Source organism: Camelus dromedarius, chromosome 14, assembly GCF_036321535.1.
Source record: "Camelus dromedarius isolate mCamDro1 chromosome 14, mCamDro1.pat, whole genome shotgun sequence".
NCBI lineage: Eukaryota > Metazoa > Chordata > Mammalia > Artiodactyla > Camelidae > Camelus > Camelus dromedarius.
In genome coordinates, this window is record NC_087449.1 from 37804817 (window position 1) to 37814827 (window position 10011).

Below are 10011 nucleotides of genomic sequence, written 5' to 3' on the forward strand. Positions count from 1 at the left end.
TCCAAGTGATTCTGATGCAAGCTTAAGTTTGAGAACCACTGTGTGCTCTGCATGTGTTAGTACTGTTAAACTCTGCACGTGTTATTACTGTTAGTATAGTGAGGGATTAAGAGGGGAATCTGGAGCCAGGCTGCCTGGGTTTAAATTCTAGCTCTCCCAGCTTTGTGATACTGAGCCTCATTTTCTTTGTAATATTGGGGTAGTAATTGTACCTCCCTCACAGGGGTTGTGGAATTAAGTGAGTTAATACAGCAAGGTGCTTGCTTACAACAGTGACTGGCATAGGGTAAGCGTCATGTTAAGGGCATCCTCATTTTACAGAGAAGGGAACCTAGGCTGAGATGTGAAGTAACTTGCCCACTCCGGGAGAGTGGCAGAACCAGCTTTTTAATTCCCCCTAGTCTTCAATGGTCCTGCAAGCCCTGGACCTGGGCGCAACCTGGCCCACGCAAAAGGAGGGGGGGAGCTGCGTCCGAGGCTTGCAGCCCCTCTGACCCTGGCGCGCCCGTGCGGTCTAGTTCAAGTCTCTAGGACTCCGACCCGAATTCGGTTTGGCATCCTGCGGTACTGGGGGCCGGGGAGCTGCTCTCCCCGAGAAGCCCACCCGGCCAGCCCGCTGCAAAGCGGCCGAGGATCCCAGTATCGGCGGGGCTCGCGGGCGGCGAACTACCGCCGCCACCGCCGTAAGCACCGCCCGCCGCCCTCTCACCCCGCGGCGGCGGCGGCGGAAGCGGGGAGGCGGGCCGGGCCGGGCCGGGGCGGGGCCGCGAGCGGCATGGAGGAGGCGGAGGCCGCGGCGCGCCGGGCCAAGCAGTGAGGGCCCGAGAGGGGCTCGAGCGGGGCCCGGGCCCCCTGAGCAGTGAGTGTCCCTGGGAGGGGGTCCGGAAGGGGTGGCGCGGCTGGAGCAGGCCCCCCCGAGTGCTCGGGCGGCCCCGAGCCCTAGAAGAGAAGAGCGGGGACAGATAGGAGGGGCGAGTGCAGAAGGAGGGTAGAGGATGGTGGGGGATCGCTGCCCTTTGCTCACCCCAGGACTCGGAAGGCCTGGGGCTTGGTCCTTTTAGGAGCTGATGGTCCTTGAGAGCCGATTATTTGGCCTCCACTCCTGGGCCCTGGGCAGTCCTGTCAGTTCCCACAGCCCCAGGGGAGTTTCTAGATGATCTGTCCCCTCTGAAGATTTCCTTTCCAGAGAAATTGAGCCACTTTACCCAGGTCTCACAGCATGGATGCCTGCAGGGAAGAGTTACTGAGAGATCCTCCCTCATCTCCCCAGAAAACATCAGACTTTGGGAGAAACACCTTACCCCATGTGGCCCTCTGGTCTCCTCAGATTCCTGAAGGCATGGGTTGGCCAGGACAGTGGTGACCCACCAATCCGGCATGGACGACTGGAAACCCAGCCCCCTCATCAAGCCCTTTGGGGCTCGAAAGAAACGTAGCTGGTATCTTACCTGGAAGTATAAATTGACAAACCAGCGGGCCCTGCGGAGATTCTGTCAGGTATAGAGGTGTCCCAAACCTCCCAGGGGCTCCCTCCTACCTTTACCCCAGCCTAGACTATGGGCACTGGGACCTACCTTGGCTGCACCCACCCTAGAAAGAGGCAGCAGATTCATCAAAGGGAAACCTCTTTGTGTCATGTCCCTACCAAGTAGTGGTTTGGGCCCAGAGTTCTGGAATCAGAATCCAAGTACAACTAGGCTTCTGACAAACCTGAAGTTGGCTCAGGAAGGCTTTGCCCAGGGTGCACACCTGTCAGGGCTAGGACCCAGGTCTTCTGATCCCCAGTGTGGTTCTCTGGCTCCATCTCTAGGAATTAATTGTGGAGGGGATCAGGGAAATCAGGGCCTCAAATGGAAGATTACAGGAGCCCTGGGTAGGGAGCACCCTGATGAAGGGGGAAGGGTCAAGGGAGGGTCCCTGGAGGAGGTGGTCATGAACTTGGACCCTATTCCTGGAGGAATAGAGCTGAGCAGACAGAGGATGGAGTGGCAGGCCCCAGGTTCTCCCTGTCATCACTTCAGCCAGAGCCCTCCTTTCAGGAAGACCCTCAGTCATCTGGAGGGGTTACCCCTCTTTAGTCACCCCCACCCCTCCTCTCAGACAGGGGCTGTGGTTTTCCTGCTGGTGACAGTCATTGTCAACATCAAGTTGATCCTGGATACTCGGCGAGCAATCATTGAGGCCAATGAAGACTCAGAGCCGGAACAAGACTATGGTGGGGCCAGGCTGAGGATGGGATTGGGGGGGGTGGGGAGGGGTCCCCTGGGATCCTACAGCTGAAATGATGGGCAGATCCCAAGGGATGAGACTCTGCTGGAGGGACTATCTCCGTGGCCTGTTACACCCCGACAGATGAGTCCCTGGGCCGATTGGAGCCCCCACGGCGCAGAGGCAGCGGTCCCCGACGGGTCTTGGATGTGGAGGTATACTCAAGCCGCAGCAAAGTGTATGTGGCAGTGGATGGCACTACGGTGAGTAGGCTGATGTCTAGTGTATAGTCACTCCACTCTACTCAGGGTGTGGTCCACCAGCCCTGTGGTCCACTGCCTGAGTGGGAGCTGCACCCCCGCCAGTTCCTACCTCTGGACTTCAGAGGCCTCTGAAAGTTCTCCTCCTCTGCACACTGGGACTAACTGATTTCTACTTGCCAGAATTAAATGTAAAGTATGTGAAATGTATCATGTGGTGGGATATTATCAAAAGTGATCAGTACTATTAGTAGGTGGTTAATTCATTGATTTATTTATTTCATGACTACTTCCCGGTCCTTTCTTTGACCTCAGCCTTGTCCTGGGCACTGGGAATCTGAGGGTAATCTGACCTTGCCCTGTTTAGAGGGGCTCAATCTGACAGGTTGTGATATCTCGAGCCTGAAGCAGAGATAATCAAGGGCTCTAAGAGCCATGAAAGCTGTGGAGGGGAGGATTATAGAAAGAGGTGATCTCTTTTGATGGGAGTGCTATGGAGGCTTCCTGGAAGAGGTGGCCTTCAAGCTGAGATGGAAGAGAAACATGTGAACAGAGGCATAGGCAGGAGGGGAGGTTTCATTTCATGCAGCTGTTTTTTAAGTGTTGATAAGACAGAGAGGCCTTGAATACCAGAATGAAGAGCTGGACATTGTCTCTTGCTACCCTGTAGGTGCTGGAGGATGAGGCCCGGGAACAGGGCCGGGGTATCCATGTCATCATCCTCAACCAGGCCACGGTGAGGCTCTATAGGTAGGGGACCTAGAAGGCTGAAGCTGAGCCCTCCTTGCTGGTAACACTAACTCATGAGAGGTGTGTACCCTGCCAGGGCCATGTGATGGCAAAGCGTGTGTTTGACACGTACTCACCACATGAGGATGAGGCCATGGTACTGTTCCTCAACATGGTGGCACCCGGCCGAGTGCTCATCTGTACTGTCAAGGTCAGTGACTGCCCTGGCCCCATTCCCAATGCCCCTAACTTCAATCCTGCTCATGGCCCTGGGTTCTGTGCCCCTTATATGGCATGGTGGGAAGAGCCTCTGGAGGAAGGTGGCCAGGTTCCAATCCTAGCCTTGTCAACGGGGAACAAGATGGAGTCCCTCCCCTTAAGGAGTTTACTCCAATAGGGAAAGATCAACAAAAAGTAGTCAAATAAATGGATAATGTCAGGAAATGATAACTTATAGGAAGAAAACAATTAAGCTAGGGAGACACAGTAATGGGGGTTGCATTTTAGAAAGGGGAGGCCTCTGTAAGGAAACGACCTGTGAACAGAAAGCTGAAGGAATAAACGAGTGAGCCATGGGACTATCTAGAGGAAGAGCATTCTAGATGGAAAGAATGGCAAGTGCAAAGGCCTCGAACTGGAAGGTGCTTGGCGTGCTTGAGAAACAGTGAGGCTACCAGTGGAGCTGGAGGAATAATGGAGGGGAGGAGAAGGGTGGTGGGAAGAGGCAGAGAAGAAGCAGGGGACAGAGGTGCAGACTGTGGGATCGTGGTCAGGACTGGTTAGCCTGGTGACCTCGGTTGATTCTCAGAATCTCTCTAAGCCTTCAGTTTTCTGTTCTGTGAAATGATAGTAACCACAGAAGGTTGTGATCATTTAATGAGCTAACTTAAGTTAAAGGTTTTACATGGTGCTTGGCACGTAGTTAGTGTTCCCTGAGGCCAGGTCTTCTGGAGCTGTGCCAGTCAGGCTGACCACCTTCTCTGATCTCCCAGGATGAGGGTTCCTTCCACCTCAAAGACACAGCCAAGGCTCTGCTGAGGAGCCTAGGCAGCCAGGCGGGCCCTGCTCTGGGCTGGAGGGACACCTGGGCCTTCGTGGGACGAAAAGGAGGTGCCGGCACCGTAGGCCATCCACCCTATAGTATTAAGGGCCTGGGAGGAGCAAAACCCGAGGAGAAGGGGTGCGGCAGGGGGCAAACAGAAGCCAGTAGTGGCGGGCTGGATGAGAGTGGGCAGGGAGATGGGAGGAGGCTGTAGAACTGGAGCCTGGGCCCCCATCGCCCCTCACTCCTGCCCCCCGCCAGGTCCTGTCCTCGGTGAGAAACATTCTAAGTCACCTGCCCTCTCCTCCTGGGGGGATCCAGTCCTGCTGAAGACAGATGTGCCGCTGAGCTCAGCTGAAGGTGGATTTGGTGGAGGCTGGGCTCCAGGGCAGTGCCTGGGCTAGGGGTGGGCATTTGGCTTCTCTTTATGGGGCTTTATTCTCTTGACTGGGTGCCTGGTGTTCTCCAGAGCGCACTGGCCTTATGCCCCCATCCTGTTGACCTCATCCCTCCCTCAGAGGCAGAGTGCCACTGGGCAGACACAGAGCTGAACCGTCGCCGCCGGCGCTTCTGCAGCAAAGTTGAGGGCTATGGGAGTGTGTGCAGCTGCAAGGACCCCACACCCATTGAATTCAGCCCTGACCCAGTGAGTGTGGCCTTAGGCAGTGAGGCCTGGACTCCTCCCCAGCTTGGCAAGGGGCCTCAGGGAAGATCTAGGTTGCACTTTCCATGCCCCAGCCTGGGAGGGAATCAGGAGCTAAGGGTTTATACTGAGCTCTGAAAAACAGTGGGGACGTCCTGGTTGGGGGGAGGCCATTTGAGCAAAGGCCTGGGCTTGGAGTTGGGCTGAGTAATTGGCAGGGCTGGGACAGGGAAGACCCTCTGCCTTTTCCCTGGAGTCCCCATTTCCCTCGAGAACTCCTCCCCAGGTGGGGAAGACAGAGGCAAGAGCTAAACGCGATTTCTCCCTCAGCTCCCAGACAGCAAGGTCCTCAATGTGCCTGTGGCTGTCATTGCAGGGAACCGGCCCAATTACCTGTACAGGTGAGCTTGGGAGTGGGCTGTATCCAGCACTGAACAGGAGGGTGCTCATTGGTAGGAACTGCAGGAGGAACTCTTGAGGTGTGCAGGTTCTAGGCAACAGATTCTAGGTCCATTCACCTATGTGAGTGGACATGGGGAATCTGGGCCCAACTGTAAACACAGGGGAGCCCTGATATGGGGGGACAAAGAGGCCTAACCCATCCCTGGGCTCCCCAGGATGCTGCGCTCTCTACTCTCAGCCCAGGGGGTATCTCCCCAGATGATAACAGTTTTCATCGATGGCTACTATGAGGTGAGTGGGGCTTGGGGGTTTGGGGTGGAGTAGTGCACGGGGTTGCAGGTGCTGAGTAGCAATGATCACTGAGGACTGGCAAGAGATACAATCCAGGCAAGGGCTGTGGAATGTGAGAGCTTGGCATGTCAGAGCCTGCAGAGGTGGGCAGGGGGCGGGTGGCTCACATGATGACCAGCAGGCATGCCTCTCAGGAACCAATGGACGTGGTGGCACTGTTTGGTCTGAGGGGCATCCAGCACACTCCCATCAGCATCAAGAACGCCCGCGTGTCTCAGGTACTGCCTGGGAAGGGGTGAAAGGGGCAGACACCTGACCCCACTGTCCACCCCAAAGCTCATGTGCCCTATTCCTACTCCCTACCCAGCATTACAAGGCCAGCCTCACTGCCACTTTCAACCTGTTTCCGGTGAGTAGTAAGGACAAAACTCTTGGGCCTTGAGAGGGGAAACACAGGCATAAAGTCTGGTCTTAGTATATAGCAAGCTCTTCCCCTCCCTAGGTCTCACCCTCCTGAACTGGAAAATGGGGGTAGTGCTGCCTGAGAGGAGGGATGGAGGTGGAGGAGACATGGGATGAGAAAGTCCCCCTTGGGATCATGTTGTCCCCCTTCCCCTACAGGAGGCCAAGTTTGCTGTGGTTCTGGAAGAGGACCTGGACATTGCTGTGGATTTTTTCAGGTGAGGGGAGTGCCCCTCCATGCAGCTCCTGTAAGCTGCATGGGGCCTCTTTGCTTAACTGGCAGTAGGAAGGATGCAGGGAGACAGTGGGGATTTGGGGAAATGTGGAAGGAGGCATGATTCCTGAGTCCCATCCCCAGCTCTTCCAGCATCACTGTGTGACTAGGTTTGTCCTTGCCCCTCCCTGAACCCCTGGACCCTGCCTTTCAGTTTCCTGAGCCAATCCATCCACCTGCTGGAGGAGGACGACAGCCTGTACTGTATCTCTGCCTGGAATGACCAGGTAGGCTGAGTGGCCAGGGGTCTGCTGGGGAGTTTGTAGAGGCCCCAAGCTAATTCCTCCCACCATGGCCCCCTGTCCCCAGGGGTATGAACATACAGCTGAGGACCCAGCACTGCTGTACCGCGTGGAGACCATGCCTGGGCTGGGCTGGGTGCTCCGGAGGTCCTTGTACAAGGAAGAGCTTGAGCCTAAGTGGCCCACACCGGAAAAGGTGCGCTGGCAGGGTAGGGTGAGAGCACTGGAGTCCCCTACTAGGTCGGAACCTCTTAACCCTCATAGTCTTCCGTGCCCTCAGCTCTGGGACTGGGATATGTGGATGCGGATGCCAGAACAACGCCAAGGCCGAGAGTGCATCATCCCTGACGTTTCCCGATCCTACCACTTCGGGATCGTTGGCCTCAATATGAATGGCTACTTCCATGTGAGTGGGAGACAGAGGTGTTGGGGCGAGAGGCACAGTGTGGTAAATGGTGCAAGAACATGGACTCTGGAGCAACCCCAGCTCTGCCACTTACTGGCCATGTAACCCTGGGGAAATTTCTTACCTTCTTTTGCTTCAGTTTTTTCATTTGTAAAATGAGGATAAAAATACTACCTACCTCAGGATGGGTATAGCTCAATGGTAGAATGCATGCTTAGCATAACTGAGGTCCTGGGTTCAATCCCCAGTACCTCTGTAAAAAAAAAAAAAAAAAATACTGTCTATCTCATAGGGCTGTGAGGTTATGAAGTTAAATGAGTTAATATAAAGTGCTGTGGACTGTAAGCACTAAGTAAAGGGTTAACTGATACTATTGTTGCTACTATTCTTAGCACTGTACTCACCAGACTGTGGGTGTGGGGAGGGTATTTCTGCTGCCACGCACTCGTCCAGCCATGCAAACTCTGCCCTTTCCTGAAGTGAACAGGGATGGTCCCAGGTCCCCACCCCTATAGGGCTGTGTCCGAAAGGCCACTCCCCAGCTACAGGCAGGGAGGCCTTGAGACAGCCCAGTGTGAAGGAATGGACAGCTTCCAGCCTGGAACTTCCTAGAAGCCAGAAGGGCCCTCAGAGGCTGGCTACTACAAGACCCCCACTCATCTCTGAGAGGAGCAGGGATTGACTTCATGTCCCTCGTCCTCAGTATGTTAGTCACTGCAGTTTCCTCCCTCCTAGTCCAGCCTGTCCCTCTGCCCACCACCCCCTGCAGGGCCTGTTCCTGGCTTCTGTGGCCCTAGAACAGCAGGCCCCGGGAGAACTGCTGGGGACAAGGACTAGCTCAGGGGCCAGTAGTGTGAGATGCCAGCATGGGCACAAGCTCTCTGGCAATGGTGGAGGCAAACTGAAGCTAGTAAGAGCCTGCCAAGGATGCTGCAAAGAGGATGGGAGGAAATTAGAGGGACCTTTATAGGTCTAGGACTTCATTTGTGGGCCTTGTGGATATGTGGTGGGTCATTGGGCAGGTATGGACTGGACGGTAAGGCCCTGATGTTCACCCTCACATCCATTCCAGGAGGCCTACTTCAAGAAGCACAAATTCAACACGGTGCCAGGTGTCCAGCTCAGGAACGTGGACAGGTGGGGACTGGAGTCAGGGCAAAGTGGAGGATATCTAGGAGCCTTGATGGCTGGTACCTGACAGACCTTCCAGGCCTGGGGCCTATGTGTTTATCCCAGCCCTGCTGGCCCCGAATTCCCATGTGATCCCTTGCCCTGCCCCTGGGACCCCCCCTCCTGACCCATTTCTCTCTCCCCTTCAGTCTGAAGAAGGACGCTTATGAAGTGGAAGTTCACAGGCTGCTCAGGTAAGGCCTAGGGCAGTAGGGGTATGTGGCAGGGAGTAAGGAGGAGTCAAATACTGGCAGTTGTGGCCCTGTAATTTGGGAGGCCTACTGCAAAATGAAAACCAGGGTCCCTTGTTCAAAAATGATTTAAGAATTTCAAGACAGCAACAGTATAGCATTAAAAGCACAGGGCCTTGTGTGACACACACACACCCATGAGGTGGGCCCTGTCTCGGCCTTTCTCCCTCCCCCTGCTACAGTGAAGCTGAGGTTCTGGACCACAGCAAGAACCCTTGTGAAGACTCTTTCCTGCCAGACACAGAGGGCCACACCTATGTGGCCTTTATCCGAATGGAGAACGATGATGACTTCACCACCTGGACCCAGCTTGCTAAGGTGCCCCAATACCACACCTACCTCAGGAGTACCCCTCCCCCAAGATACAAGGAGCCTTTCTGGAATCTTCTACATCAGAACCTTCTCTTCATACTCTCAGAGCCTCTCTTCTAATCCCCTTTACAAATCCGTATTCTCGAAGATGCCACCTCTTGCAAATTGAGGAGGCTGCTGAGGAGGGCTGGGGGGCCAAGGACCCTCCCCGCAGCTCTCTGACCCATTCCTTTGCTCTGCCCCGCCCCCACCAGTGCCTCCATATCTGGGACCTGGATGTGCGTGGCAACCACCGGGGCCTGTGGAGATTGTTTCGGAAGAAAAACCACTTTCTAGTGGTGGGGGTCCCAGCCTCCCCCTACTCGTGAGTGACTCTTTTGTGTCCTTGGAAATGGAAGACCAGTGGGATTAGGGGACATGGCCAATGACCTCTTCCCTGTACATTTTCATATTATCTTGCCAGGATGAAGAAGCCACCATCAATCACCCCAATTTTCTTGGAGCCACCCCCAAAGGAGGAGGGAGCCCCAGGAGCAGCAGAACAGTTATGAGACCTCTTCCAGGACCCTACAGGGCTGGGTACTGTGTACCCCTAGGCAGACTAGACCTTCACCCCATCCTGTAGGATTTTGTAGACACACTGGCAGGGGCTGGGGCTGGTTTGTTTTTAACATGAGACTTAATCACTAACTTCCAGGGGAGGGTTCCCCTGCTCCAACACCTCTGTTCCTGAGTTGGAGGTCTATTTATTTACTTCCTTTTTGGGAAAGGGCTGGATAGTACCTGGGATCGTTGGGATCCCTGGGCAGCTGATCCTGCTCTTTGTGTACGCCCTCCTCCCAGGCCTGGCTCAGAATCTAACCTATTTATTGACTGTCCTGAGGGCTTTGGAAACAGGCTGAAGCCTGGAAGGCCTTGATTCCTTTCTGGACTGGGGTGCTGCCCTGAGGGTGGGGCTGGCTCTTACTCAGGAAACTGCTGTGCCCAGCCCACAGACTGACTCAGAGACCCCTAGACACTGAACTAGGCCTCTTCTCAGCCTCCTCTTTGTCCAGATTTCCAAAGCTGGATAAGATGGTCATTGATTAAAAAAGAAGAAAAGCTCTGGGGACGTGTCTTGTGGTTGTGTGTGTGTGTGTGTGTGTGTGTGTGTGTGTGTGTGCGAGAGAGAGAGAGAGAGAGAGAGAGAGAGGGAGAGGGAGAGAGGGAGGGAGGGAGGGAGAGAGAGAGAAAGAGAGAGGGAGAGAGATGGGTGGAGAGAGAATGGTCATGATAAATGATGAGTTTTCTTTACTGTCCTCCACAGGATTATGTTACAT

General features: G+C 54.8%; 1 protein-coding gene across 1 annotated transcript; it reads left to right on the forward strand.

The window, feature by feature from the left end:
* The first annotated feature begins 763 nt into the window (after positions 1-763).
* On the forward strand, positions 764-9798 carry POMGNT1 (protein O-linked mannose N-acetylglucosaminyltransferase 1 (beta 1,2-)). The gene is made up of 22 exons (XM_031465048.2): positions 764-859; positions 1328-1497; positions 2101-2215; positions 2353-2471; positions 3139-3204; positions 3295-3408; positions 4190-4307; positions 4501-4599; positions 4758-4885; positions 5213-5283; positions 5500-5575; positions 5770-5853; positions 5943-5984; positions 6197-6255; positions 6466-6538; positions 6621-6749; positions 6834-6959; positions 8032-8096; positions 8279-8323; positions 8563-8698; positions 8947-9056; positions 9156-9798. Exons 2-22 carry the CDS (start codon positions 1378-1380, stop codon positions 9241-9243), a joined length of 1983 nt encoding a protein of 660 aa, XP_031320908.1. The 5' UTR covers positions 764-859; positions 1328-1377; the 3' UTR covers positions 9244-9798.
* The last annotated feature ends 213 nt before the right edge of the window (positions 9799-10011 follow it).

Bases quoted from the DNA above. Each gene is read 5' to 3' on its own strand.
- POMGNT1 (XM_031465048.2), top strand. From the start codon at position 1,378: ATGGACGACTGGAAACCCAGCCCCCTCATCAAGCCCTTTGGGGCTCGA. The intron at 6,539-6,620 runs GTAGGCTGAGTG...CCCTGTCCCCAG, and splicing joins TCTCTGCCTGGAATGACCAG to GGGTATGAACATACAGCTGA. The intron at 8,097-8,278 runs GTGGGGACTGGA...TCTCCCCTTCAG, and splicing joins CAGCTCAGGAACGTGGACAG to TCTGAAGAAGGACGCTTATG.